Source organism: Tursiops truncatus, chromosome 18, assembly GCF_011762595.2.
Source record: "Tursiops truncatus isolate mTurTru1 chromosome 18, mTurTru1.mat.Y, whole genome shotgun sequence".
Classification (NCBI taxonomy): domain Eukaryota; kingdom Metazoa; phylum Chordata; class Mammalia; order Artiodactyla; family Delphinidae; genus Tursiops; species Tursiops truncatus.
In genome coordinates this window covers 66478771-66505915 of record NC_047051.1, presented here as the reverse complement: position 1 = coordinate 66505915, position 27145 = coordinate 66478771, and the positions used below count along the sequence as shown (strand labels likewise).

Genomic DNA, 27145 nt, shown 5'->3' with positions numbered 1-27145 from the left:
TCATCCTATGAGGCCACCATCACCCTGATACCAAATCCAAACAAAGATGTCACAAAAAAAGAAAACTACAGGCCAATATCACTGATGAACATAGATGCAAAAATCCTCAACAAAATACTAGCAAACAGGGCTTCCCTGGTGGCGCAGTGGTTGAGAGTCTGCCTGCCGATGCAGGGAACACGGGTTCGTGTCCTGGTCTGGGAAGATCCCACATGCCACAGAGTGGCTGCGCCTGTGAGCCATGGCCGCTGAGCCTGCGCGTCCGGAGCCTGTGCTCCGCAATGGGAGAGGCCACGACAGTGAGAGGCCTGTGTACCGCAAAAAAAAAAAAATAATACTAACAAACAGAATCCAGCAGCACATTAAAAGGGTCATACACCATGATCAAGTGGGGTTTATTCCAGGAATGCAAGGATTCTTCAATATATGCAAATCAATCAACATGATACACCATATTAACAAATTGAAGGAGAAAAACCATGTGATCATCTCAATAGATGCAGAGAAAGCTTTCGACAAAATTCAACACCGATTTATGATAAAAACCCTCAAGAAAGTAGGCATAGAGGGAACTTACCTCAACATAATAAAGGCCGTATATGACAAACCCACAGCCAACATCGTTCTCAATGGTGAAAAACTGAAACCACTTCCTCTAAGATCAGGAACAAGGCAAGGTTGCCCACTCTCACCACTATTATTCAACATAGTTTGGGAAGTTTTAGCCACAGCAATCAGAGAAGAAAAAGAAATAAGAGGAATCCAAATCGGAAAAGAAGTACAGCTGTCACTGTTTGCAGATGACATGATACTATACATAGAGAATCCTAAAGAGGCTACCAGAAAACTACTAGTGCTAATCAATGAATTTGGTAAAGTAGCAGGATACAAAATTAATGCACAGAAATCTCTTGCATTCCTATACACTAATGATGAAAAATCTGAAAGAGAAATTAAGGAAACACTCCCATTTACCATTGCAACAAAAAGAATAAAATACCTAGGAATAAACCTACCAAAGGAAGACCTGTATGCAGAAAACTGTAAGACACTGATAAAAGAAATTAAAGATGATACAAACAGATGGAGAGATACACCATGTTTTTGGACTGGAAGAATCAACATTGTTGAAAATGACTCTACTACCCAAAGCAATCTACAGATTCAGTGCAATGCCTATCAAGTTATCAGTGGCATTTTTCACAGAACTAGAACAAAAAATTTTACAATTTGTATGGAAACACAAAAGACCCCAAATAGTCAAAGCAATCTTGAGAAAGAGAAACAGAGCTGGAGGAATCAGGCTCCCTGACTGCAGACTATACTACAAAGCTACAGTAATCAAGACAGTATGGTACTGGCACAAAAACAGAAATATAGATCAATGGAAGAGCGTAGAAAGCCCAGAGATAAACCCATGCACATATGGTCACCTTATTTTTGACAAAGGAGGCAAGAATATACAATGGATAAAAGACAGCCTCTTCAATAAGTGGTGCTGGGAAAACTGGACAGCTACATGTAAAAGAATGAAATTAGAACACTTCCTAACACCATACACAAAAATAAACTCAGAATGGATTAAAGATCTAAATGTAAGGCCAGACTTTATAAAACTCTTAGAGGAAAACATAGGCAGAACACTCTATGAAATAAATCAAAGCAAGATCCTTTTTGACCCACCTCCTAGAGTAATGGAAATAAAAACAAAAATAAACAAATGGGACCTAATGAAACTTAAAAGCTTTTGCATAGCAAGACAACCCTCAGAATGGGAGAAAATATTTGCAAATGAAGCAACCGACAAAAGATTAATCTCCAAAATATACAAGCAGCTCTTGCAGCTCAATATGAAAAAAACCAACCCAATCCAAAATTGGGCAGAAGACCTAAATAGACATTTCTCCAAAGAAGGTATACAGATTGCCAACAAACATACGAAAGGATACTCAACATCACTAATCATTAGAGAAATGCAAATCAAAATCACAATGAGGTATTTGATGTTTGTAGACATCAAAATGTCTACAAACAATAAATGCTGGAGAGGGTGTGGAGAAAAGGGAACCCTCTTGCACTGTTGGTGGGAATGTAAATTGATGCAGCCACTATGGAGAACAGTTTGGAGGCTCCTTAAAAAACTAAAAATAGAACTACCATATGACCCAGCAATCCCACTACTGGGCATATACCCTGAGAAGACCATAATTCAAAAAGAGTCATGTACCACAATGTTCACTACAGCTCTATTTACAATAGCCAGGACATGGAAGCAACCTAAATGTCCATTGACAGATGAATGGATAAAGAAGATGTGGCACATATATACAATGGAATATTACTCAGCCATAAAAAGGAACGAAATTGAGTTATTTGTAATGAGGTGGATGGACCTAGAGTCTGTCATACAGAGTGAATTAAGTCAGAAAGAGAAAAACAAATACCGTATGCTAACACATATATATGGAATCTAAAAAAAAAAAATAAGGTTCTGAAGAACCTAGGGGCAAGACGGGAATAAAGACACAGACGTAGAGAATGAACTTGAGGACACGGGTTGGGGGGAAGGGGAAGCTGGGACGAAGTGAGAGAGTGACATGGACATATATACACTACCAAATGCAAAATCGATAGCTAGTGGGAAGCAGCTGCATAGCACAGGGAGGTCAACTTGGTGCTTTGTGACCACTTAGAGGGGTGGGATAGGGAGGGTGGGAGGGAGACACAAGAAGGTGGGGTTATGGGGATATGTGTATACATATAGCTGATTCACTTTGTTATACAGCAGAAACTAACACAACAGTGTAAAGCAATTATACTCCAATAAAGATGTATAAAAACCCCCATAAACTCACCTCTAGGCACGTTCTCATGAGAAGAGTGAAAAACTTAGAAGGAAACCTACAGTGAAAAAAATAAATGAACTCTGCAGCTACACTGATGCTGGAAGACAAGAGGCCATGTCTTCGTAATTCTGAGGGAAATTGAATTCCAACGAAGAAGTTCATTCAGGTGTAAGAGCAAAATGAAGATGTTTTCAGGCAGGTAGAAAATGTGTTTGCCAAGCACCCTTTCTGATTATGTTCTCCAAGGAAGGAAAGGAAGGGGAGAAGGAAGGAGGGAGGAAGTCAGTGAGTCATGGGATCCAACAGCAGAAATCCTAACGGGAAGAGCCCTGGAGGGGAGTCCCAGCAGGACTGTGCCCCAAGCCCACAGGGCACTCAGCCCTGATGGGAGCCAGATGTAAGGGTGAACCCTCTAGAAGAAAGTGGTTTCCATGTAATAGCATGATTAGAGAGTTGGATAATCTTCACAATAAAGTGAAAGCGTGTGCTTATTCTAGCAGTAAGAAAAAAGCTAAACGCAATTATGAAAAAGAAGAAGAAAAGCTATACAACAGTTGTGTAAGGCAAACTAAAACGTGCCTCAAATGGAACCAGTGGTGGGGCTTAGAAAAGAAATCCATTTGACAGTGACATCTGGAACATTCTGCTTGGCACAGGAGTGAAACACTGGAACCACGGAGTAAATGTAATCAGAAAAGGTACCATGAAAATGTAATCATATTCTATTGCCTGACTCTGCAGTGAACATTTACAATTTCAATAGCATAATGGTGTTTATTAGATTTTGATTTATTTTTTAAATCAATTTTATTTATTTATTTATTTTTGGCTGCGTTGGGTCTTTGTTGCAGCGCGTGGGCTTTCTCTAGTTGCGTCGAGCGGGGGCTACTCTTCGTTGCGGTGCGCGGGCTTCTCATTGCGGTGGTTTCTCTTGTTGCGGAGAACAGGCTCTGGGCGCGTGGGCTCGGTAGTTGTGGCTCCCGGGCTCTAGGGCACAAGCTCAGTAGTAGTTGCACGGGCTTAGTTGCTCCGCATCATGTGGGATCTTCTCTGATCACGGATGGAACTCATGTCCCCTGCATTGGCAGGCGGATTCTTAACCACTGGGGAAGTCCCCTTTTATTCTTAAAGAAAGGAAGTGCAGAATCCTCCATAAATGCTTTCCACACTCACACTCCACCTAAAGACACAAGTCCGGGCACCGCGCACACATTAAACTGAGCAGCCTTCCACCCACTTTTGCTTCCCTGCGCAGACGTAGTGCTTTCCCAGGCAGTGCTTTCCAGAGTGCGGTCCCCTGAGCAACAGCTGTCAACCTCACCTTAGCACTTGTTAGAAACGCAAATTCTCGAGCCCCACCCCGACCTACTGAGTCAGCAAATCCAGCTGAGGCCGAGGGCCCTGAATTTCATGCTCCTTCCCCGTGGCTCAGATGCGCGCTCAAGCTGGGGCGTCCCCGGCCCAGGTCCCCCCTGTCACCCGCGCTATGCCTCTGGCCGGCCCCCGAGGGCCAGGGGTGTCTGAACAGCGGAGTCCAGGTGCCGGCTACGGACAGGTGTCCCTCTGCTGGGGGTCCAGGGTCTCTGACCTCTGCCTCTGCCGTTCCACCGCCTCCAAGGGTGGAGCCCTGCTGCCCCGCCCGAGCGCCTCCAGCTACACAGGTGCTGGGCAGGGCCTGCACACCAAGTCACAGGAAGCAACGCCTTAGCAAAAAGTCCTCCGTCCTGGACTCCTCGCTCGCCAGTCGCAGGGAGCCCTCGGAGCCGCCACCATGGGTAGGCGCGCGGGGCCGGGGTCGCGGGGAGCCCGGCGCAGGGGCTGCGCAGTCGGGGCGCCGCGGAGGGGTCGCTGAGGGGCGGGGCCGGGCTGCCACGCAGGTCCCCGCGGTCGCCGGCGGCTGGCGGACCTGCGGGCGGAGCCGGCAACGCTGGCACCGCGGGAGGGCAGGCGCGCATCAGGGACACCTCGCCGCGGCGGGAAGCGACCGGGGGTCAGCGGAGCCCGGGGTGGCGGTGGGATTCGCAGGCTGGGGCGTGTTTGCAGGGCGGGCAGCCTCCCCGCCCCATCTCGTGCCCGGGCGCGGAGGCAGAGGACCCCAGGCGCCCGGTCACAGGTTGGAAGAACGAACGCAGTAACCTTGACCTGCCTACCTGTTGTGAATCCTCGGTCTCTGTGTTCCCACCCTGTGGGCTGAGAGTGGGCTGGAAGCTAGACTGCATCGTGCTGGTGATGGCAGGGCCAGCAGAGCCTCCGTCCAGGAGCGGGGAGCGGGGCGCTCAGGGGCTGTTCTGGCGCTTCTCTTGCCTCTGGCTGGCCAGGTGACTCCAGAGCTGCTGAGGGAGCCCTGGTCCAAGAGGAACTGGGGCTGGCCCGTTGGGGTCCTATTTAACGTTCTGACGCTGTCTTCGAGCTTCAAGAGAAGGCATAGAGGAGAGTAGCCGGTCCTCCACAGGTAGGCATGGAGTGCCGGCGGAACAAATAGAAAACAATTTAATCCTGCCTGCTTCCGAATAAACAGCTCTGGAATGAACGCAGAAGCAGAACGGAGCTGCAAGAGACCAGCAGCCCTCTTCTCCCCGCAAGCCTGTGCATGGATGGGTGCAGGCTGTCACAGTGTGGCCACGTGGTTGAGAGAACCCGGTCTGACTTTGGCCTGTACTTGTATTCCTGCTCTGCCACTTGCTCCCTCTGTGATCTTGCATCAGTAAGCTAAGCTCTGTGGCTCTTGACTCCCTCAGCCATTAGGCAGAAATGTCCATACCACCCTCAGTGGCAGCACTGAGCTGTGTAGGAGCCCGATGCCGGGTGTGCATGGGCACCTGGCTCTCAGACTCTCTGTGCCATGCCGAGTCGTGGTCCTGGAGCAGCAGTATTTAGTGGGTCACCCTTGGGACTTCTAGTGGTGCTAAGTATGCTCGTTCCAGAAAGATGCTGCAGCCTCCTCTCCAGTGCAGACTGTCAGGGGCCGGTACCCATCAGAGCTCAGCTTTGCAGGCAGCCCCACTCCTGGGCTGGAGCTCTGGGTCCTGCCTCAAACACCATTTGCTTGCCACTCTATGTAACTTTTCTGGGAGGTGCTCTGAAATATTCATTTTGGTTTTCAGATCCCAAATACCTGAATGATATCCATGCCGAATTAGAACTTTTCCTAACACAGTTCCAATCGGGGTAGCTGTCGGCAGCCTGATTGTCAGTAGATGAACACAAGGTTAGCTTTTGAAGTATAGTCCCCAGTGAACTGACTTTCTAGTTTACAGATTGGCGCTTAAGGGTTTGGGGGTGGGGGGTTGTTTGTTTTGCAACTGAGATTGGCATAGCATGTGAGTAGCAACAAAAAGTTTATATTCAGATACCAGTCTTATGTTTACTCAAGTCCTAAATTTTCAATATCTCGGTCTAGTTAGTAAATGAAACAAATAATTAGGAAATGTCTTTTAATTTAAAAAAGTAGCAGTAACTTCCCCTCTTAAGAGCAGATCTTTGTGACTTAGATGATGCCAAGATTGTTTCAGATCCCCTCGTGACTGAAAGGGGAACACTTGGAAAGCTTGGTGAATCCAGCAGGAGGGAAAGAAGCAAGGAAAGTTCTTAAAGAAGTGTTTGCCTTGAAAAGGGCCAGATAGTAGATATTTTTGGCTCCGGGGGCCACACAGTGTCTGTGGCAACGACTCAAGTGCACCCTTGTAATTTGAAATATGAAACAAATGGGCGAATCTGTGTTTCAGTAAAACTTTATCAATGGGCACGGAAGTGTGAATTTTATATGCTTTGCAGGTGTCATAAAATAGTCTTTAAAAGCGTTTTTCGATTGTTTTAAAACGTAGACACCATTCTCAGCTTACGAGCCATACAAAAATGGGTCGGGGGCTGGATCTGGTGCCGTGCCATAGCTGCTGACCTTTGCTTTAAAGGGTGTGTGTGATTATCAGAGTCGGGGCCAGAGGAGGCAGGGACCAGCCTGCCTGGTGGAGTGAGGTCTCCGAAGGGCAGCAAACCTCAGTGACTGGAGCACCGCCTCTGAGACCTTTGGAGGGCTGGGGATGCTTTTGGGGAAGATTTGGAATATTCTATCTCCGTCCTGTTACCCCCACCCGACTCCCTAGCCCAGAGCTTAGCAAAGGTATATGCCAAAGTTGTTCTTCTCACCAATTCCTTCCCTTTCTTTGGTCCTGGAAAACCATAGATCCTGCCCTGTCGCATGCCACATATATGACTCTGAAAATGGAGGTTGACGAGGCTTCGGGTTCTAGGAAGAGGCTTCCCGTTTTCCTGCCCCCCATGCCAGGGCCTCCAGGCCGACCTGAGAAGTTCATTTACTTAGTGATGACGCTTTATCACATTCCTCCCCTCCAGCCCTCAGCTTCCTTCTGGCCTTGTATGCAATTCTGAAGAGTTTTTCAAGTCAGTTTCCTGAGTATAAAAGGAGGGACTAGCCTTGAAGGTCCCTCAAACCTGGTCCTTTAAAAGTCCTTCCACATTCTTTCCTCTTTCTAGAAGCTCTTGGGTAGACCTGTGAACACAGCCGAAGGACCAGGGAGGCTGGCATTCCTGCTGTAGGCTGTAAGCGTGCTGCTGGAAGCTGAGGGTACCCCACGCCAAAGGGAGCCTTGGGCATCCCAACCTTGGGAGAACGTCTTCCTCCCGTGCAGTAAAAAGAGAGAACTTCTGACATTGGGTCCTTTTAGGCTGACATTACTCTAAGTCAGGGGTTTTTAGGCTTTAGCATGTGTCGGGATCACTTGAGCAAAGGCTCATTCTAATGCGCGCCTGGACCGCAGCCCTAGCGTCTCTGCTTTGGTGGGTCAGGGCAGGGCTCAAGCATTTGCATCTGCAAGTTCCCAGATGCTGCTGCTGCTGCCAGTCCCAGGACCGCACTTTGAGAACCACTGCCCTAAGTGACTCTACCTGACAACTTTCTTTTTCTCTACCCTTGCCCATGTCCAGATGTTGCTACTGTGCCCCCCAAAATGAGGTCATGGCAAGAAGATCTAGTGTAGTCTGGACCCTGGCTTGTCCAAATTTGGGTCAAATTAGTAGCTAGAATTTAAAAATTAGCTCACAAAGGCAGTCTTACGAAAGGGAGCCTTGACTCAACGTGGTCCAGCTAAGGCTGGCAGGGGGTTGACCTGAATCTCCTATTTATGCAGTTTTTGTTTGCTTGTTTGTTTGTTTTACCACATAAGGGAATAAAACTTTCCTGCCTTGAGGAGACTCATATCCTCAAGGGCAGGAGCTCAAGCCCGTAAACAACATTTTCTCGCACTGAGTTATAGGTGAGGTGAACAAAGTATTATTGAGACCCGTATAAAGTGTTAGGAAAGCAGCAGCTTACCACATCAGAGTGGGAGGATTTGCCATCTTAATGGTAAATGTTTGCATAGTCCTTCACACCCCTACAAAATGTCCTGAGTGGAATTATTCCATTTTTGGTTCACTTGGATTTTGATTAATAATTTTCCCGCTGCCCTTTGAGTTACTGAAGGACAGAGGCAGATTGAGGGATCGTGAGCTACCAGGCTGCTTCACAGGGAGGCCTCTGTCCTCCAGGGTCGAGCCAGATGAATGGAGCCATGGGGCAGGGACTACCAGCCAGCTCTGTTTTCCCACTTCTCTGGGTGGTGGCAGCTCTTGGACACAATTACATCCTGATTCCATCCTTGGCAGGAGAGAAAGTATGTGGGTGTCCCAGGTGAGCTGATAAGGAAATCTAAACAAGGGTGGACTCTGAGGACATTCCATGTTCCTCCATGACGATGGTGAAAGAATAAGGGCAATATTGTCAGGAGATGGATGAGAACCGTGAACTCATAAAGTCCACGGGATAGCAACATAAAGAACCAGGGACTCGCTGTTTTGTAACTTTGTCCCCTGGTTTCAAAGGTCAAAAATATATCACTGAGGAAACAGCATGGTGGGGTCAACTCATGGGGTCAATGTGCACGGGCTGTCAGGCCTTTGCTTGCCACCCAGATTCGGTCCAGGTGTGGCTACCGTGAGCAGGTAGTACAGGGTTACAGGACCATCTCAGCAGCTGGAAGGTGCCACAGGCAAGGGGAAGGGATAGGATCTTCCGCAGACTCTCCTGAAGGAGGAGGAAGGTCTAGTCCTTCCGAGACTGGAAACCAGCCAGGGCCTCCCACTGGGCTGCCACCAGGAGCCTCTCATCGCACAGAGGGGTCAGAGTCCCCAGGTATGACGTAGAAATGTGTGAAACGGAACATGTGCCCGTCAGGAAAATTTGGTTCAAGGATCAGACATAAGACCAGAAAGCTCACGAAGTATACCGCGTAAGAAGACCCGTTCAGGGTTCTCAAAGTCAGCGTTGAAAACCTCTGCTATCTGCGGAGTTTCATCGTAAGCTCTATCAGGACACGGCAGGAGGTACACCTGAAATGTTCTCGGAGGAGCAAAAGTTTTTCTTATTTAGTCAAAACACAGAAGCTCCCGTAATGTGTTCGTTCCCTGTGGCTGCTCTAACAAAAGTATCACAAACCAGTTTGTCTAAAGCCACAGAAATGTATTCTCTCACATTGCTGGGGGCTGGAAGTCCAAAATCCAGGTGTCAGCAGGGCCACGCTGTCTCCGAGGGCTCTAGGGGAGAATCTGTCCCATGCCTTTCTCTTAGCTTCGGGTGTTGCCAGCATGCCTCAGCTCGTGGACACATCACTCCGGTCTCTGCGTTCATCATCGCGTGGCCACCATCTTCCCTCTGTGTATGGCTGTCTCCTTATCAGGACACTGGTCATATGGGATTCAGAACCCACCCTACTCCAGAGTGACCTCATCTTCCCTCTTCTCATCTGCACCTTCTCATCTGCATAAGGTCACCTTCTAGGATTATGGAAAGCACAGTAGTTTTGGGAGAACACTATTTAACCCAGTACACATGGTAATAGAAAATATTCTCTCTGATATATGTGTTATTTGTCCATAACTTTAGTTAGGAAATATTCTTACCATGCAAAGATGGTTCCATTATGGCCTGCATCCTCAGCTTAGGTGCTACATTTAGTAACTAGTGTCTTCCCTGCAGCAAGACAGATGGACTTTCAAGTCATAGCTCTAATCAGTTCTGAACAGCAATCTATTAATAACAGAATTGGTCTGTAAACACCCCCCCATGTATAATAGTAGGTGAATCAGAAATGTTCACAGTGATGTCATAAGACATGGGTAATTTACCTCAAATTAGTTCTAAAAATAATGGTCAGACTCTGTTGATACTGTATTACTAATCTGTGGATAAAGTTTCCAGGCAGTCTTTAACTATGAATAGTGTTTATTTTTTTTTTAATAGCTGTCTCTTCTGTGCATGTTCATTCTAAAATTATAAGACTGGAAAAAATAAGTCACCTAACACTTCCGTGGAGAGTTGTTAGGTAATATCTGACAGAATTTAAAATACACATAATATTTTACCAGCGTTCTACTTCTAGAAATTTCTTATGGGTATTCTCAGGATAAGAATGAGGCATGTACAACCTAAATATCAACGGAGGAAAACATTTGCATTCTGTACCTAGTTTTAGAGCCTAACTTCACACTTAACCGTGATCAGAAAGCTGTTTTTCTAGCCGCGATTTAACATCTAAGAGTAAAATACTTTGTGTCTAAAATTTTGGATCTCTAACTTAATTGCCTCCAAACAAACTCCCCCAAAGACCAGAAGATTGGTTTTTAGTTGTTGTTGTTTTTTTTTAATTTAGTGACACTTGTGTGCCTTTGGCATTGTTTTCTCCTATGAAACACACGACATTATCAGGGCCGACGCTAATGTGCTTGTTTCTCTTGCCTGCTTGGAGCGCGTCACTTGCGGTGGTGGGAAAGTGATGTCCAGGAGGCTGAGAGACGCTTCCCCTCACGTCCTCTCCTGTTTCCTTTTAGAGCAGCTCTGAGGAAAGGTCTGTCTTTACCCTGAGAATATGTTTGTTTATTCACTCTCAGCAGTCATAGCATCTAGAGTCAGCCTCATTCTAAGTTCAGAATACAGGGTGTTCTTCTAGAAAACAAGAATGTCCAGGTGTAGATACAGGAAGTCCCTGGAGAGCAAGGATTGCCTTCCTTAACCCTGAGTAACTGATCTGCCTACACCTGAGGCAGAACTCAGGCCTGTCCCTGGATCTTTCTGTTTTGCGTAGCAGCTTACTACGTACTAACTCTGTTGCACCCTCTGGCCTGGCTGCCCTTTCCCTGCAAAAGAGGCATAAACAACTTTTGAGCATGTACCGAGGGGGTTGGGTCCTGGGGCCCCTGGAGGTGATTTCTTTCTGAAGGAGAACGGGAATGGCGATCAATGATTCATTGATCATTCATCAATGAATGGCGATCACATCTGTGGTTATGGAAACAAGATGCTAGAAGTTGTAGGTGATTTATAAAACCATCAGAAGCAGTCATGACGGGCCTCTTAAGCCTGTGATTTTAGACAGTCATGTGTAGAAGCCTTTTTCAAAGGTAGGAGGATATCTGTAACCTACAACAATAGGTCGAGTACTACAAATGCCCTCGACTGTTACGGGTTTCATTTTGTCACCCCCGAATTCATATACTGAAGCCCTAACCCCCGGCACCTGAGAATGTGACTTTATGTAGAAATAGGGTCATCACAGATGGAATCAGTTCAGATGAGGTCATGCTGGAGGAGGCAGCCCTAATCCAGTGTGACTGGTGTCCTTGTAAGAGGGGAGATTTGGACCCAGACGCACCGAAGGGGAGAAGACCAGGTGAAGGTGAAGGCAGAGACCGGGTGATGCTCGTACAAGCCAAAGAACATCAGAGGTGGCCAGCAACCCACCGGGAGCTGGGGGATAGGCAGCGAACAGATCCTCCCTCACAGCCTTAGGAGGAGCAGCTCTGCCCACGCCTGATCTCAGCCTTCCAGCCTCCAGAACTGCGAGACGATGCACCTCCATCGTGTTAAGCCTCTCTGTCCATGGTACAGTGTTGTGGCAGCCCCAGGAAACGAAGGCCCTGACCAGGGGGCCCCTGGCCGAGAGAAGGTTTCAAGAAAGATGAAGGCCTGGCCGTCGGACACACACAGGACCAGGCCTGGCTGCTGGGCGGCTCGGGATGCCACGAGGCAGCTCACTGCACCCACAGGGAAGACTAGGCAAGAAGGGCGACGCCGAAACAACAGGGGCCGATGCCGGCAGCACAGTGGTGAGGGACCCCGTGGCTGAGGAGCCAGTGCCAGGCTGCAGCCGGACGGTTTCATACCCCACGTCTGTCTCCTCTGGGGCTGGACAGAGAGCCCCACGCCCCGGCATCTGGGCTCACGCCTCGGTCTGTGTGGATACAAGGTCGCCAGCGCCCCAGGCTGAGCCCCTGCCACGGCATCGTGCCAGGGTCACGTCATAAAACCTACACTGTCCCATGAGCACTGGCTTCCCCAGATTTCTAAAGCAGCTCCATGTTCCTCGGGTTTAGCTGAAATTCTTCGTTCTCAAAGGCCTGATAACGCATTTGCTTTTAGCAGCAGTGCCGGCAGGACAGCCAGGAGCTTGATTAAATGGCTTTAGGAAAACCATACATCAGTATGTTCTGTGTTTATGTAGCTATCTGTCAATGTATCAAAGGAAAAATAGGTTCTCTCTTAGTGGGGAAGGAGGTAGTCGTGGAAAAGAGGCTATTTCTATAAAAACAAGTGAAGGGTGGGCAGGGCCTGTGCCCATCGGTGTGCAGGCTGCGCCCATCCTGGGGGCCCCAGAAGGAGGGCCCCGGCTGGAAGGCACCACCAAGCCGCTCTCCACTTGCAAGCCTCGCCTTCCAGGCAGGATCCGGCTGGAAAGATCACAATTTTCTAAAGCACACAAAACTGCCATGCGGAGGAGCAGGGACCCTGAGGTGGGACATGTGGCCAGACATTCCAGGAAGGAAAAAAATCATCTATCAGGCAAGAAACAGCCTCAGGAAGAGCCACCCTGGAAACTAGGGCCTTGGGTGACAGGTGCAGAGCCTGTTCTGTAACTAGCCTGACTCCTGTGGGAAAAACCCATTGAAGGAAAGAAAAGCCCTTTCACTTCTTGATCAAAGCTGATCAATTTTGGAAAAAAAATCAAAGCAGGGGTGCAACACCAGCCCCCGCTGCCTCTCCCGCCACCAAGTCTCAGCTCAGCTGCAGTTATGCCTGGTGCATGTCCTGCTGGGCTCTTTTTGAAATGGCACACGCTTTATTTTCTCAAAAAAGAAAAAAAGGTGGGGGTGATCATATGATATGTGAGGCTCTGAAACACTTTCCAGAAGTCAGAACAGCTCGCTGTGTCTGGGGTGATTGTAAAGAGGCTAAAGGAATCTAAGCGGGGAGAGAGGATGGGGAGACTGATGGGTGCGTGGCGGGGGGAGGCGCTAACTGCCCTAATGCTGCCGGGAGCCATGAAGGAGCCTGGAGGGAGGGAGAAGTAGGAGGCCTGGCTGGACTGCTGCGGTGGAGGATGACGGAAGTCAGGTCCGCAGGGGAGGCCTGGCCTTGCAGGTAGCAGAGCCAGCGAGGTTTGAGGGCAGTTCTGAGAGCCTTCACCCGGGACGCTCAGGTCAGTGGGGTGGGCAGGGGACGGGAAGGTGAGGCAAGGCGTCTTGTTTGTCACCGTCGTCCTGGTGAACGGAGGACAGAGCTCAGAAAGAGGGAATGAAGAGCCGAGGCCAGAATCACATCATAGGAGCTGATCACCCAGACGTGAGTGATGCTCAGCGCCTGCCTGCACCCCAACCCCTCCCGTGTGGCTCCCTAGCTCTGCTCTGGGGCAGCAAGTGGCTCCCAAACTGTATCCCCGGCACAGACAGCTGGCCCCACCCTCTGAGGTTTTGATTCCATGGGTCTGGGCTGGACCTGAGAGTTTGCATTTCCATGGAGTTCCCAGGAGCTGCTTCTGCTGGTGCAGGGACCACACGTGGAGAACCGCTGCGCTGGAGAATTTTTGAACGTTCCTTTCACCCCTGCAGCCACTCACACAGTCACGCACTATACTGCTGCCGATTTGAAAACAGCTTGACTGAAAGTCAGTGCTTGCCACTGTGGCTTGTATTTGAGAAGTCTGACTTTTCTCTGTCCACAACTTCCTCATCCCATGACCTAATTTCCCCAGGTGACATCATAAGGACCTTCCGATTTTGGTCAATGAGAGCAACCCTGGAGGGGACGGCCTCTTTCTTCAAGGGCCACCTCTCACCCCTGCCAGGGCTCCCCATGGCAAATTCTTGTCCCTGTTTTCAAGTCAGTCCATTCCAAACATCCATCCACACTACCCAGATGTCTTCATGGGCTGCAGTAAATAACACACTTCATCTTATTAATGTAGCTTCGATCTTACTAACCAACCTGCAAAGAAGGTGTTAGCATTTCTAGATGAAGAGATGGAAGGCCAGTGGGTGAGTGTTTTGACCAGAGCCTCAAGGCTGGGAAGATTGTCTCCAAGCTGATTCCAAAGTCCCATGTCCTTCCATCTACTAACTGCAGGGGTAATGTTGTGAGAGGAGTTCTCACCTTAACTCAGAAGCTACTTCTGCTGAGAGTGAGGCTAAGTATATTCTAGCAGGAGCATTGTGTCCCCTGGGGTCTCCTGTGACCGACTTTGTGAGGCATACGCACAGCCTAAAAGAGCCATCATCGAGGAAACTCGTTTTACTCCCGGTTTATGAAACCGTTTTCAGACCCCCTTAGTCCCAGGGTAGCCACCCTGTAAGGCAGCATCCCCACTTTAGAGATGGGTTATGAAGAGTCAGAGACCTGCAGAAGGCAGCTGAGCAAGTACAGATGCTGCCAAATCCCATCAAAAAGGCAGGTGCCGCGTATGGACGCCTAAGCCCTCGGATAGAAAGTGTAGCTCAGGAAAACAAGTGATAAAAGGACATGTTGCTGACAAATAAAACTTGCTAGGAGATGTGAGTCTTATGATCTATGTAAATAGAGATGAAACCTCCATCTACAGAGCTTGAGGCAAACCCACGTGAATTAGTCACCTATGGCTGCTGTAACAGATCACCACAAACACAGTGGCTTAAAACAACACAGAATTATCGTCTTAAAGCTCTGGAGGTCAGAAGCCTGACATGGGCTTCACTGGGGCAAAAGCAAGGTGTTGGCAGGGCTGGTTCCTTCTGGAGGCTCAAGGGACAGAATCCATTTCCTTGTCCTTTCAGCTTCTAGAGGTCACCACATACCTTGGATCGTGGTGGCCTTCTAGCGATTGCTGTCACCCCAACTTCTGCTTCTGTCTTCATATCTCCTCCTTTGACTCTTTCAAAGACACTTTTGATGGTGCTGAGGCCACCCAGATAATCCAGGATAAATGCCCCATCTCAGGGTCTTTGAATGAATCACACCTACAAAGTCCTTTTGCCGTGGAGGGTAACATACCCACAAGCCCTGGGGGTTGGGACACGGACATCTTCGGGGGACCACTGTTCTGCCACCCACACCATGCGACTGAAGAAATGTCATCCCCAACGCACGATGCAGTACTTAAATCTCTCCCTCAATTTCCCTCCCGGCGATGATAGGGGATATTTTTCTCTCTGCATGCAGGCACGAGCTTCTCTGTTAGATCCGGCAAAGATGCCTCTTCCTTCCCTTCCCAAGTCTAAATCCTAGAAAAGCACTCTTTACGCCCATCATGTTGCTGAGGGAGTTATCAGTTTCTAGGTAATAAAACATTAAAGTTAGGGTTTCTATCCCTAAATGGTTCAAAATATGGAATGTGCTTCGTTAAGTAGTAGGAAATAGTCACCTTAATGGAGAGATTCCATCAACTACTGGAAAGCAATAGTGTGTCTTTCTTGGTTTTTCCTGCTGTCCTCAGAAGTCAGTAATCATAGAGGTTTATAATGTACACTTTTTTTACTAAATTCTTTAGCCAAAAGAGAGACAAAAGCACTGCTAGGCTTAGAATAACAGTAAGAGCCAGCATTGATTCCATGGTTACTATATGCCGGGACTGGCTAAGCTGTTTTACTCTGACCCAGTAGTTAAAACCAAGTGACCCATGAAAGATGCTAGAAACATCGGACCACTCAAATATGCCGATCAGATTTACTATCAGGATATCAACAATAGACCCAACTCTACCAAAGTAAACAGGATCTTGTGACAGTTGAAATTTGAGTTCAGACTTAAGGCTCGACGTAACCCCCCCTTCCACACTTAGCTTCCTCAGACAGCAATCCTGAGAGGACACGGGTGTATTAAGAAATGCTGACTGCAGTAAGTAGCTCTGAATTCTATAAAAGAAGAGCTTAGCAACCTCTGCCCCACGGCAATAAAAGTGGTTCTTTGGAACACACAGCTTTCAGAAAAGAAAAAACTTCCCGAGTGATGAGTGGGTACTAAATCTCAGATTTTCACTTGGAGTTCAGGAATTTCATTTTCCATCATGTAGTTCTGGGTGCAACAGTTGCTGTAATAAGGTTTAAGATCTCTTTGCTGTAACCCTATTCATGTCTGAACTAAACAAAACCTTTGCCATTATTATTTAGCAAATAATTGGTGCTAAGTAATATTTAGCCAAAAAATCACAGGTGCTACCCTGGCCAGGTGAAGTCTTTCCCTGCAAACCAAAATTCTGAGAGACATGTGGAAGAGATGATTGCAGCAAAGCTCCAGGCTATCTCTGTTGAGTCTGGATTTTCATACCCTCTTCCTGCTTTTCTCTAGAAGGCCCATTGCAAGAACCAACCTGAGCTGTTGTGTGGACGACACTCATTGCTTTGTCTGGTCTTTGGGAGACAGTGGTAAGGCTACATTATCTGAAGTCGAAGTAGGCGGAGCGTCGTATGGTCCTGCTAGATCCTCAAGAAGACAGAGCAAAGAAACAGGCTTCGAATACTGCCAACAGGCTGGTCCTGTAGAACTTTGCAAAAGCGCCTTCCTGGCAGGTCCTTTTATTTCACAGCAGAGTGGCCGTTTCCCCACTCTGGTGATGAAACACGGCAACATGTAGTCTGGTGATGAAACGTGGCTTGTTTGTCCATGATGGTCCCAGCAGGAAACCGATGGCATTCTCAAAATAGGGGTGTTTATTCACAGAAAGACATTTAGACGGGTGGGGGGCAGGGCACCATAAGTGATGGTGCAGGTACCCGGAGTATCAGCCTTACTGTTACCACCTGTAGGAAGTGGAAAAAACCGGGATGGAAACCTGGAAGGAGAGTCGTGTGGAGAGAGAGAGGGCCGACCTCGGAGGCACAGTGGCTGACACTTGAGGGTTCAGCCATCTGAGGTGGCCTGGGCAAAGCCTCAGGGAGAGGAACACCCTGACCCTCTGACCTCCTGCGACGGCTCCCCATTGGCCAAACTCTATGGGGATTGGGAAGACATGGGGACACCGATGAAGCCCACCAGGTCAGCCTCACCAACAGAAGGAGGCTAGCGGGGCAAATGGAACTGCTAAGTGGCAGAGCCAGGATCTAAACACGGTACTTGATGACTGATGTGGCTGGATCTTTGGAATATGTATTCATTCAACAAACATTTAATTTCCACTCTGAAAAGCACCGTGTGAGGGGCTGAGTATCCTGATGTGGTAGCATCTCCCACTGAAGGACCCATTGAGCCCTGGTCTGGGGCTTCCCATGTGGAACTCTTACAGTCATCCTAGAAGGTGGGTGGCGTTATCTTCATCTGATAGGCAGGCTGTCCACAGGGGAGGTGGGCTTGCCCAGGGTCCCGGGGGGTCAGGACTGAGATCCCATTACCCATCTGACCCCATGCCCGCATTCTTCACATGTTGCCCCTGAGAGCAGCCCCTTCCCACAAGGAAGTCTAACTGGGGAGAAAACCAGTCTGTTAGTGGTGAAGACTCTCCTTCCAGAATTTTAATATTTCCCACCTTAGGACAAGGACTAAAATAGCATCACTGCTCTTAAATGATGAGGCAAGAATTGGAGACTGTCTGGTGTGGGGTGTGAGGCCGTGCTGAGCTGGGGAAGTGCAGATACCCACAGCCCAGCATGAGCGGCTTCAGGAAGGAAGACCCCGGCCCACGAGATGAAGGGGGCCCTGGAGGACCACGCGGTCCAGGCCCAGAAGGGAGTTCCTCAGGCAGAGCTGCAGTTTGTTTCTTGTGGGATGGGGCCCTGGACTTGCACATGATGAAAACACAAGGTGGCAGGTCCGAGAGGAAAGGCCCAGAACGGGGAAGGTGCAAGAGCTGGCGCTGGGGGCCGTGGTGGAGACGCCAGCGAGCCGTCCGGCTTCTGTGTCCGGTTCCCTCCCCCGCCCCGCCCCCGCCCCGGGACACAGGGCACAGGCGGGTCTCAGATCGGTCAGGCAACTCGACCTCACAGTCTGCGTGTGATTCTCCGAGTGTGGTCCCTGGACCAGCAGCACCGACATCCCCTTGGAACTTGTTAGAAATGCAAGCTCGAGGGACCACGCCAGGCCTACAGGGACAGCAGCTCTGGGCGTGGGGGCCAGAAGCCTGCTCCCCCCCAGCCCTGGGGGTGCCTCTGAGGCAGCCTCCGGTCTGAGAACCATTGCTGTGGTGTCACGGATCCAGAGCCCCGCGGGGGACTCGAAGGTCGTCAGTGCGGCCGGAGGAGGGGCCGCGGGGAGCGGTGGGCGCTGGGACAGCCTGTGACAGACCCTGATTGGCGCGGGCCAGGCTGTCGGTATCGGCAGTGGCGCAGCGTGAGACTACAGGCCGCTCCGGCCGGAACTCAGCGGAGACAGAAAAGCAGGGGCTGGAACAGAGGGGATCAAAGGGACAGCTAGGACTTCGAAGGCGGTCAGCGGCACCCAGTTTTTACCAACTCACTTGGATTCTCACCCATTTTCTTCCTGTTCTAATTCACTTTTCTAACGCAAAGACACCGGGGACGTGGGGAGGTCAGAGGAGGCTTCGCGAAGGGAAGGGGCACGTTAAAAGGAGGCTTCCCGGCAGAGGGGTCGCTGTCTCGTTGAGGACTTTAGGTGGGTGCGCGTGGCGTTTCCCGGGAGCCTTGTGTGCCGGGGCCGGGCGGGAGGAAGGGCGGCCCGGGGAACAGGACGGGCGTGGGACCTCACTGTGTAGCAGGCACTCTTAAGCGTTTTCTGTTTAACCCCCACCCAAACCCTCTGACCTTGTGAGATGGTGAAGTTTGGATTCTATCCCGTGGGCATCGGGCAGCCTTTTTAAATCTTTTAAGGAGGAAGTGGTCCCGGCAGATTTTCGGAGCCTCTGGCTCTCCATCCTGACCACACACGCGAGTTGCCCGAGCAGGTGATTGAAAGAAAATGCAGCCACCAGCCCAGCCCGACTCGGAGAAGCGGCCCAGGCCTGGGACTGGGATGTTGGACGGGGCCGGAGGGTCTGGACAGCACACCCGACGGCCTGACCAACACGGAGGGTCTGAGCTTAACTCAGCCGAAAGCATTTTAAGTACTTGACTCTAACGGCGGCATTTTGTTTTCTTTCAGGAACGTTCTCACGGCCGGTGAGTATCCTCTCTACTTCTCCACGTAGCTTCATGATGTAAACTTTACAACCTGTTTTGCCCGTAAATGTTCACAGCTGTGCTTCATTTGCTTAACAAATGCACCTCATGCATCTCACACCAATGAGGGGACCCTCCTGAGTTCCCGTGGGACATTTCTTCTCTTTAGGAAATGCTCTGTACAGGCATACCTCGTTTTATTGTGCTTCCCAGAGACTGTGTTTCTGTACAGATTGAAGGTTTGTGGCAACCCTGTGTTGTCAGATGATGGTTAGCATTTTTCAGCAGCAAAGCATTCGTAGCTTAAGGTATGTTCCTTACTTTTTTAGGCATAAGGCTATTGCACACTTAACAGACCACAGTATAGTGTAAACGTAACTTTCATATGCACTGGGAAACCCAAAACTTTCTATGACTTGTTTTATTGCAATTATTGCTTTATTGCGATGGTCTGCAACCAAACCCACAATATCTCTGAGGTCTGCCTGTCTAGCTTTTCTCAGACTAACAGTAAAACTATAAAACAAGAAAATCTTCATTTCATTGTTGTCTCTATGTAGAGTGTAAGGGAATGAAACTTTTTAATTCTTGATTCCACCTCTGGAGTGCCTCTGATAAGTTACTAAACACGCATCCGCTACTTTCCACGCCGTTAGCCCTCACTGGCGAATATGGACCAGTGAGGAGCTTGTTTCAAACGCAGACTGTTTCTCTTTGTCAGAGCTGCTTTGGTTATCCCGTGAGCATCTTCTTCATCGTGATCAATGAGTTCTGTGAAAGATTTTCCTACTATGGAATGAGAGGTAACTCTTCAACACTCTCCCCACCCCCGTCAGTGAAGACCTTGAGTTACTGTAGCCACTGCTAACTTTGTTGCCCTCTCGTCCTCCACCACCCTCGGCAAAAAGCGATCCTGATTCTGTACTTTCAAAGTTTCCTCCACTGGAACGACAATCTGAGCACCGCCATCTATCACACGTTTGTGGCTCTGTGCTACCTGACGCCCATTCTCGGAGCTCTCATTGCCGACTCCTGGCTGGGGAAGTTCAAGTGAGTCGTGGCAGGTTTCTTGTTAACGAGCAAGCCAACGAGTAATGATAAGCTTTGGGGTTTCGGAGGGTGGGCTAGGGGAACGAAGAATCAGGAACGTAAAACTCTTAGGAGAGAGTCCCAGGCCCTGTTTCTACTCATCCTCATATAGTCAGAATTCAGCACAGTGCCTGGCATTCGGCAGGGTGAATGCAAGTAGCATCGGTAGGATTTTTTTTCCTCCTCTAAACACTTATAACGTCTTTGTCGCATCTTGAAATAGTAGGAGGGATAGCGTCTGTTGTTAATGACGCGTGAGAAATTAAGGGCTGGGAGAAGAAAAAAGCTCCCTCAAAACAACCCAGCTGCTGAAAGGCTCAAACTGCTGGACCACGAGCACGGGGTGCTCAACCAGTCCTGCAGGAAGAGCTCCAAGAGTGCGCTCGATGCGGGGGCAGGGGGCGGGTCGTTGGGACATTTCCTTGGACTTAACACAGAAGGAAGTAAAGGCTCTTCCAGGTCAAATGCATGACACGGGCAGAGGCAGGAATATTCACTATCTCAAAATTACTCAATATAATTCAAAAATAACCAATGGACCACTCCTGCCCGAATATTGTTACCAGGGGCAAGATAAATATCTCTGACTATTTAAAGATACAGGTCATCATTTCAGTAGCTAGGTAACAATAGACACTGAGTCTTTCAAATAGTTGAAAGAAAGAACAGATCTTCTGCCTCCCCAGGTTCTCGCAGCCAAAACTTCGCTCAGTGCTTACATGCTGAGGAACAAATTCTTCAGCAGGCTCTGCCTTGCAAAGGTTTATCAGGTAATTGTCCCAGTTTGAGAAACAAGGAGAATCGCGACTGGGCTTTTGAAAGTTGGAAGCAGAGGCCTTTTCGCGCTGGCGTAGGAAGTGTATGGCTCTTGTACAATTAACTTGGATTCTCTTGACCTCTTTTAACACAGGACAATTGTGTCGCTGTCCATTGTCTACACCATTGGACAAGTAGTCATTGCAGTGAGCTCAATTAATGACCTCGTGGACTTCAACCATGATGGAAACCCTGACAATATTTCTGTGCACGTGTGAGTTGATGTTAACTGCGGCCCTACCCCATCCTCTCACTAGTTGCTTGTTTGGTGCTGTAATTTAAAAAAAAAAATTTTTTTATTGAAGCATAGTTGATTTACAATGTGTTAGTTTCTGATGTGCAGCAAAGTGACTCAGTTATACATTTATATATTCTTTTTCATATTCTTTTCCATTATGGTTTATTACAAGATATTGAATATAGTTCTCTGTGCTGTACAGTAGGACCTTGTTGTTTATCTTTTTTCTTCTTTTTTTGCGGTACACGGGCCTCTCACTGCTGTGGCCTCTCCGGTTGCGGAGCACAGGCTCCGGACACGCAGCCCCAACGGCCATGGCTCACGGGCCCAGCTGCTCCGCGGCATATGGGGTCTTCCCAGACCGGGGCACAAACCCGCGTCCCCTGCATCGGCAGGCAGACTCTCAACCACTGCGCCACCAGGGAAGCCCTGTTTATCTATTTCATGTATAGTAGTTGGTATCTGCTGATCCCAAACTCCTAATTTATCCCTCCCTCCTTTGGTGCTCTAATTTTTAATCATTTTCCTTGAACCTTCACCATAAGTGTAAGGAAAGCTTTCCACCCTCATCAGTGTAGAGAAAGGTGTTGAATTGACTCAGAGTTGGGTCCTCAGTATGTCACCATCCTAACAGTTGTCTGGAGTCATTGCTCACTTGAAGGCTTGGTGTCTTGGGTGCATCTCCCATGAGGCGTGGTCAGTGCACAGGATGTTTGTATTAATCTCCATCTTCCCTAGAGGGACATGAACTCCCACAGACCTTGATCCTCAATTGCCCCAGGTTTCCTCAAGACTCTGTACCTTTGATTTTCTGTCTTGTACCACATTTCTGCTCATTTTTCGGTAACTCAGTTTCATAAATATTTTTTCTAGCCCTATGTTCTGCTTTCTTGATGAACAGTGCTATTGACAACTCCTTCTCTGTGAGATGAATTTCCCTTCATGGCAGTCTGGCCTAGCAGACAAGTTGTAAAGATTTATTTCGTTTTCTGTTCTTTTGTTTCGATTCCTCGATCTATGAGTAAACCATCTAATGGGTTGGGAAAGTATTATTGAAATTCAAATTAGTATCTGCAGTATCTGTGTTTCTGGTTTGTTAGTCAATCAGATTGCCACCCAGGCTAGGTCCCTGGATGTGAACCCGTGGTGTCCCCAGGGAGCTGTGTAGGTGGAGGGGAGTGGGTATAAGCAGGGTATAATCCACAGCTCAGATTACCAGGATCTGAGTCCCACAGAGGAGCTGTAGGACCCAGGCCAACTTATCTCCTCCACACCTCAGTTTTCTAAGCAACAATATCAATTAAGAACATGGAGCAAAAAAAAAAAAAAAAAAAAAAAAAGAAAATGGAGTTCGGAGCCAGGCCGTATGGGTTCAGGTTCTGCCTGTGCCTCTGACTAGTGTTGATCTTCAGCAAGATTCTTAACCTCTGTGCCCAGTTGTCCTTAGTTGTAATAGTACCTGCCTGTGCGTTAATCCAGGTAGAACACCTAGAGCACTGCCTGGCAAGCAGTAGGTACTCAAGAAAGCTTAGTGACTTATTTTATTTCACGGGGTTAGTATTGAAACCTGCCTACAGTCCTCACGAGAGTGCACGGTATATAATATTCAACCGGCCATGTTTTTGTTGTCCTTTAAAATGCTCAGAGTGACACCGCCAAACACAAGTTGTTTTAAGAGGCAAGCAAGATGAAAGAGGTGCTTCTGCCAGTTAGCCTAGGAAGATGGGCATGATTTTTTAAAGAATTCTTTCTATGTGCAGTATCTTCCTTGACTTTATCTGTTTCATAAAATATTTTTTTAGCATTTTAAAACAATATTAGCAATCAAGAAGATATGGAATCAACACTTATAAAACCTGAAATTTGTAGTAACCTATTGTAAATCTAACAAAATGAGGGTTGGTAAATTCTGTGAGTGCTTTTCTTCAATTCAGGAGATAAAACACAGATAACTTGGAAAACACAAAAGTAAATTTAAAAAATTTAAGTTTAGGGCTTCCCTGGTGGCGCAGTGGCTGAGAGTCCACCTGCCGATGCAGGGGACGCGGGTTCGTGCCCCGGTCCGGGAAGATCCCACATGCCGCGGAGCGGCTGGGTCCATGAGCCATGGCCGCTGACCCTGCGCGTCCGGAGCCTGTGCTCCACACAGGAGAGGCCACAACAGTGAGAGGCCCGTGTACCGCAAAAAAAAACCAAAAAAACCCCAACTCTTTAATCCCTTTTATTATTATAAATAATCTCTTTTTTATTATAAAAAGTTATAGTAATAAACATTTTGCTCTGCTTTTTTCAGTCTTCTGTACTTTGTGAACAAGTTAAGATCCTACTACATAACCTGCTATTCTGCTTTGCAATTAAATCATGTTTTCTAATGTCTTTTAATGACTATTATTAGTCTGTTATGACTGTACCAGAGACAATGCTTAAAATTTCACTTACCCATTCTTTTGCTAAAAATCATAAGGCTACAAAAGAACTCCATACCTAAATCTTTGTTCCGAATTCAAGCCATTTCTTTAAATTTTCTAGATGGTAAATTATTAGATAAAAGTATGAATTTGAAGACCCTTGAGTTCAAGTTTCATTCAACTGTCAAGACTGCATTTCTTGAATTATCTTCTGATACTGGTTGAATCCCTTCTCTGTGTGCCTGGTCCTCTTAGGGAAATTAGGGGAAAGAGAGGCCGATGATTTTAAGGATCTCACATTTCAGCAATACCCATCTCTTTCCCTAGGGCACTGTCCATGGTTGGCCTGGCCCTGATAGCTCTGGGTACCGGAGGGATAAAGCCTTGTGTGTCTGCATTTGGTGGAGATCAGTTTGAAAAGGGCCAGGTGAGAGCATGCGTCACCACAGAAACCATGTAAGTGATTATAAACACCGAGGAATCAAATTCCATGGTCAAAGTGTATTCTCCATTGGAGGCTGTTCGAGTACACATGAAAGTAAGACACTGACCAAAGCTAAGTTCAAAGTCAAGTCAGATCATCAGCTACAGTTGATCCATTACTGTATTGCCAAAATCACCCTACCTTATCCTTTTTTATTACAGGAAAAACAAAGAAACAGATTTTTTTCCATCTTTTATTTGGCCATTAATGCTGGAAGTTTGCTGTCTACTATCATCACTCCCATGCTCAGAGGTAAAAAATATCTGAAGTGGACCTTGGTTTTTCTTTTTTTAATTGTGAAGAGAAGTCAGGTGAAAAGGTTGAGTCCTTGTTGGTTTGTCCTGTCCCACAATTCTCCCACGATGCCTCAGCTGTCACATACATCCTAGAGGATACAGTGAAATCTGGAATGCCAGCTACTTTTCTTTCAAGATTTAACTGCTAATCTTATTTGAATCCTTTATCCCAGTGACCCCTGAAGAAGTTAAACCATTCTTAGCATAGCAATCGATTTTTCTAACTTATTATTAATGCAAAGTCCTTACTCATGGTAAGAGATAAGACAAGAGAGGCTGTTTGGAAACCACAGTGGGTGGGCCATAGTTGACATTTTTGCCTTCAAGCTTTGCTTCCCAATGACGTTCAGCGAGCCAGGAAGAATTTAGCAGGCAAGGTTTTATTCTTTGCTTTCCCATCATCTCAGATATTTCTAAAAGAACTGCCCCCAAGGAAGAGAATGGGGCAGCGTCTGTCATCAGCTCACAGTTTTGTGCTTGTCAGCACTCCATTGAGGGTTTATGAATTTCCCATATGGAAGGGAATATTTGGGGACAAATTAGACCAAAACAGGACTATGGTGTCAACACCTCGAGTCAGAATAAACTATGAAAGAAGATAATTTATGGAGTTTATGTATTTCTGCCTGTAGTAGCACTTTGAAGATGACACTTAAACCCCATTCCAACTTGCTTTGTATGAAAATGTACTAGCTTTTATTCTTACATTATGTTTTCTCACCCCCTAACCTCCCCCGCCTCCAGGTTCTACTAGAATATGTGTTGTGCATGTTTGAATTAGAAAATGTGTAATAGGATAATTTTTAAGGGAACATCATGGCTCTCATACAGATATAACGTCAGCATGACAGAGATTTTATGTAACTTATTAGTTGATGAGGGAACTGGAAAGCTGCTACAATCAGTTCAAATAAGGATTTGACTAACAGAGATTTAGGTCTTTACTGGATGGGGGGATTATTTTGCATTGCTGTGAATAGGAATCATTTGTACAGTAACGAACAGGAAACATTTGTATGACTATAGTTTTCTGCCTAGTTAAGTTCTTTCTCTGCAGAACTGTGAAACAGTTGGTCAAAAACAAAGACAAACCCCTTTAGGATCAGATGATTCCTGGAGGCTCCAGAACTCCATTGAAAGGACTTCCAGTAATTTCTGTTGCCCCTTCCAGAGTCTTAATTTTTTCCCTACCAACCCTAGGATTTCAGAGCTAAAGTAGATCTTCAGACAGGAGTTAGGAGACTATGGCCCACAGGCCAAATCCAGAGATCTGGACAAGACCATCCATGTGTGTATCGTCTATGGCTGCTTTCACCTACAAAGGCAGGGCTGAGTAGTTAGGACAGGTCCACAGCCTAAAAGATTTACTATCTGGCTGTTCACAAAAAAGTTTATTGACCCCTACCCTGGGTCATCTAATTGTTTTCTAATTGGCATGAATTCAGGGACATATAATCCTGATTTTCCAGGGCCCTTTGATTTTACTTTCTGAGTCCCACTTTCTTCATATTATTGTGTCTAGGTCATTTTCGTCTCTCCCAGTAAGTCAGTCCACAGAACATAAGGATTCCCACTGATTTTGGCTTAGCTGGTATCAGACGTCTATTTAGTGGCTAAGGTCAGAACCCGCCTCCATCTCCTGCTCTTTCTACTGCAAAGCCGTTTGCTCAGCCTTGTAGTAGACATCGGTCTACTGCAATGACCGTCTACTTGCAATGACATCAGTAAGGCAAATGGATAAGTCTAGAACATTAAGTGAAAACAATATGTAAGAACCAGTTAGGGATTTACAAAACCGGGAAATAGATGAGTATTACCATTGCCATACTGAATTTTAATCTTGTCATTTCTCCCCAGTTCAAGAATGTGGAATTCACAGTAAAAAAGCTTGTTACCCATTGGCGTTTGGGGTTCCTGCTGCCCTTATGGCTGTATCTCTGAGTAAGTAGAAATCAGTTGAATTACTACAGTCCTGTGATCAGGTCAGGCCTTCATATTAATTGTTGTGAGCAGCTTTTAAAAGTTCATGTAACAAATTGTAATATTAAGTAACACAAAGAATTGCTATCCCATGTTAAACATACTCTGAGAATTCAAAGAAAGTAGAGTTGGCGTGTTGTTTCAGAGAAAGTAGGATCAAAAAAGAGTCCAGAGGAAAGGGGATCAACTGAGTTGGACATTTAAAGGTTTGAAACTATTTAGGCAGATTAAGAAGAAGGTGATAGAATCTGCTAGACTAGGTGAAACCATGGCTGAAAGCTTTTGTTCTTATCAACATGTGCGCATCTACAACTTGCCTGAAGACATGGCAACCTGGTCCAATTGTCACTTAAATATTTCCAGTGAACATATAGTTTTCCATAATGTATCATCTCTAAATGTTTCTACAAGACTGTCTTCCCTCTGGGAGGAATATATGTGTATAGTCATTTGCACATAAGTTCTTGGCATTGGCTTTTTAGGAGGTCTGAAGAGTTTTCTACAAGGGATAGTCCAGTTTAAAAGATGGTAGGTGTCTTCATTTCCTTGGGCTGCCATGACAAAATGTCACAGACTGAGTAGCT

The 27145-nt window shown here is 47.3% G+C and overlaps 1 protein-coding gene across 2 annotated transcripts in view; it reads left to right on the top strand.

Annotated features, from left to right (window-relative positions):
* Positions 1 to 4508: 4508 nt before the first annotated feature.
* The window catches only part of SLC15A1 (solute carrier family 15 member 1), a 49074-nt gene continuing 26437 nt past the window's right edge, over positions 4509 to 27145 (top strand). Inside the window, exons 1-8 of one of the 2 annotated variants that reach the window (XM_004314836.4) lie at positions 4509 to 4621; positions 19234 to 19250; positions 19972 to 20053; positions 20159 to 20300; positions 21250 to 21369; positions 24129 to 24228; positions 24447 to 24537; positions 26439 to 26522. In XM_004314836.4, coding sequence (XP_004314884.2) covers positions 4618 to 4621; positions 19234 to 19250; positions 19972 to 20053; positions 20159 to 20300; positions 21250 to 21369; positions 24129 to 24228; positions 24447 to 24537; positions 26439 to 26522 — 640 coding nt within the window. In that variant the 5' untranslated portion in view covers positions 4509 to 4617. Of the gene's footprint in view, positions 4622 to 19233; positions 19251 to 19971; positions 20054 to 20158; positions 20301 to 21249; positions 21370 to 24128; positions 24229 to 24446; positions 24538 to 26438; positions 26523 to 27145 lie in introns of those variants that run through there. The other variant, XM_073795376.1, reaches the window with a different exon arrangement.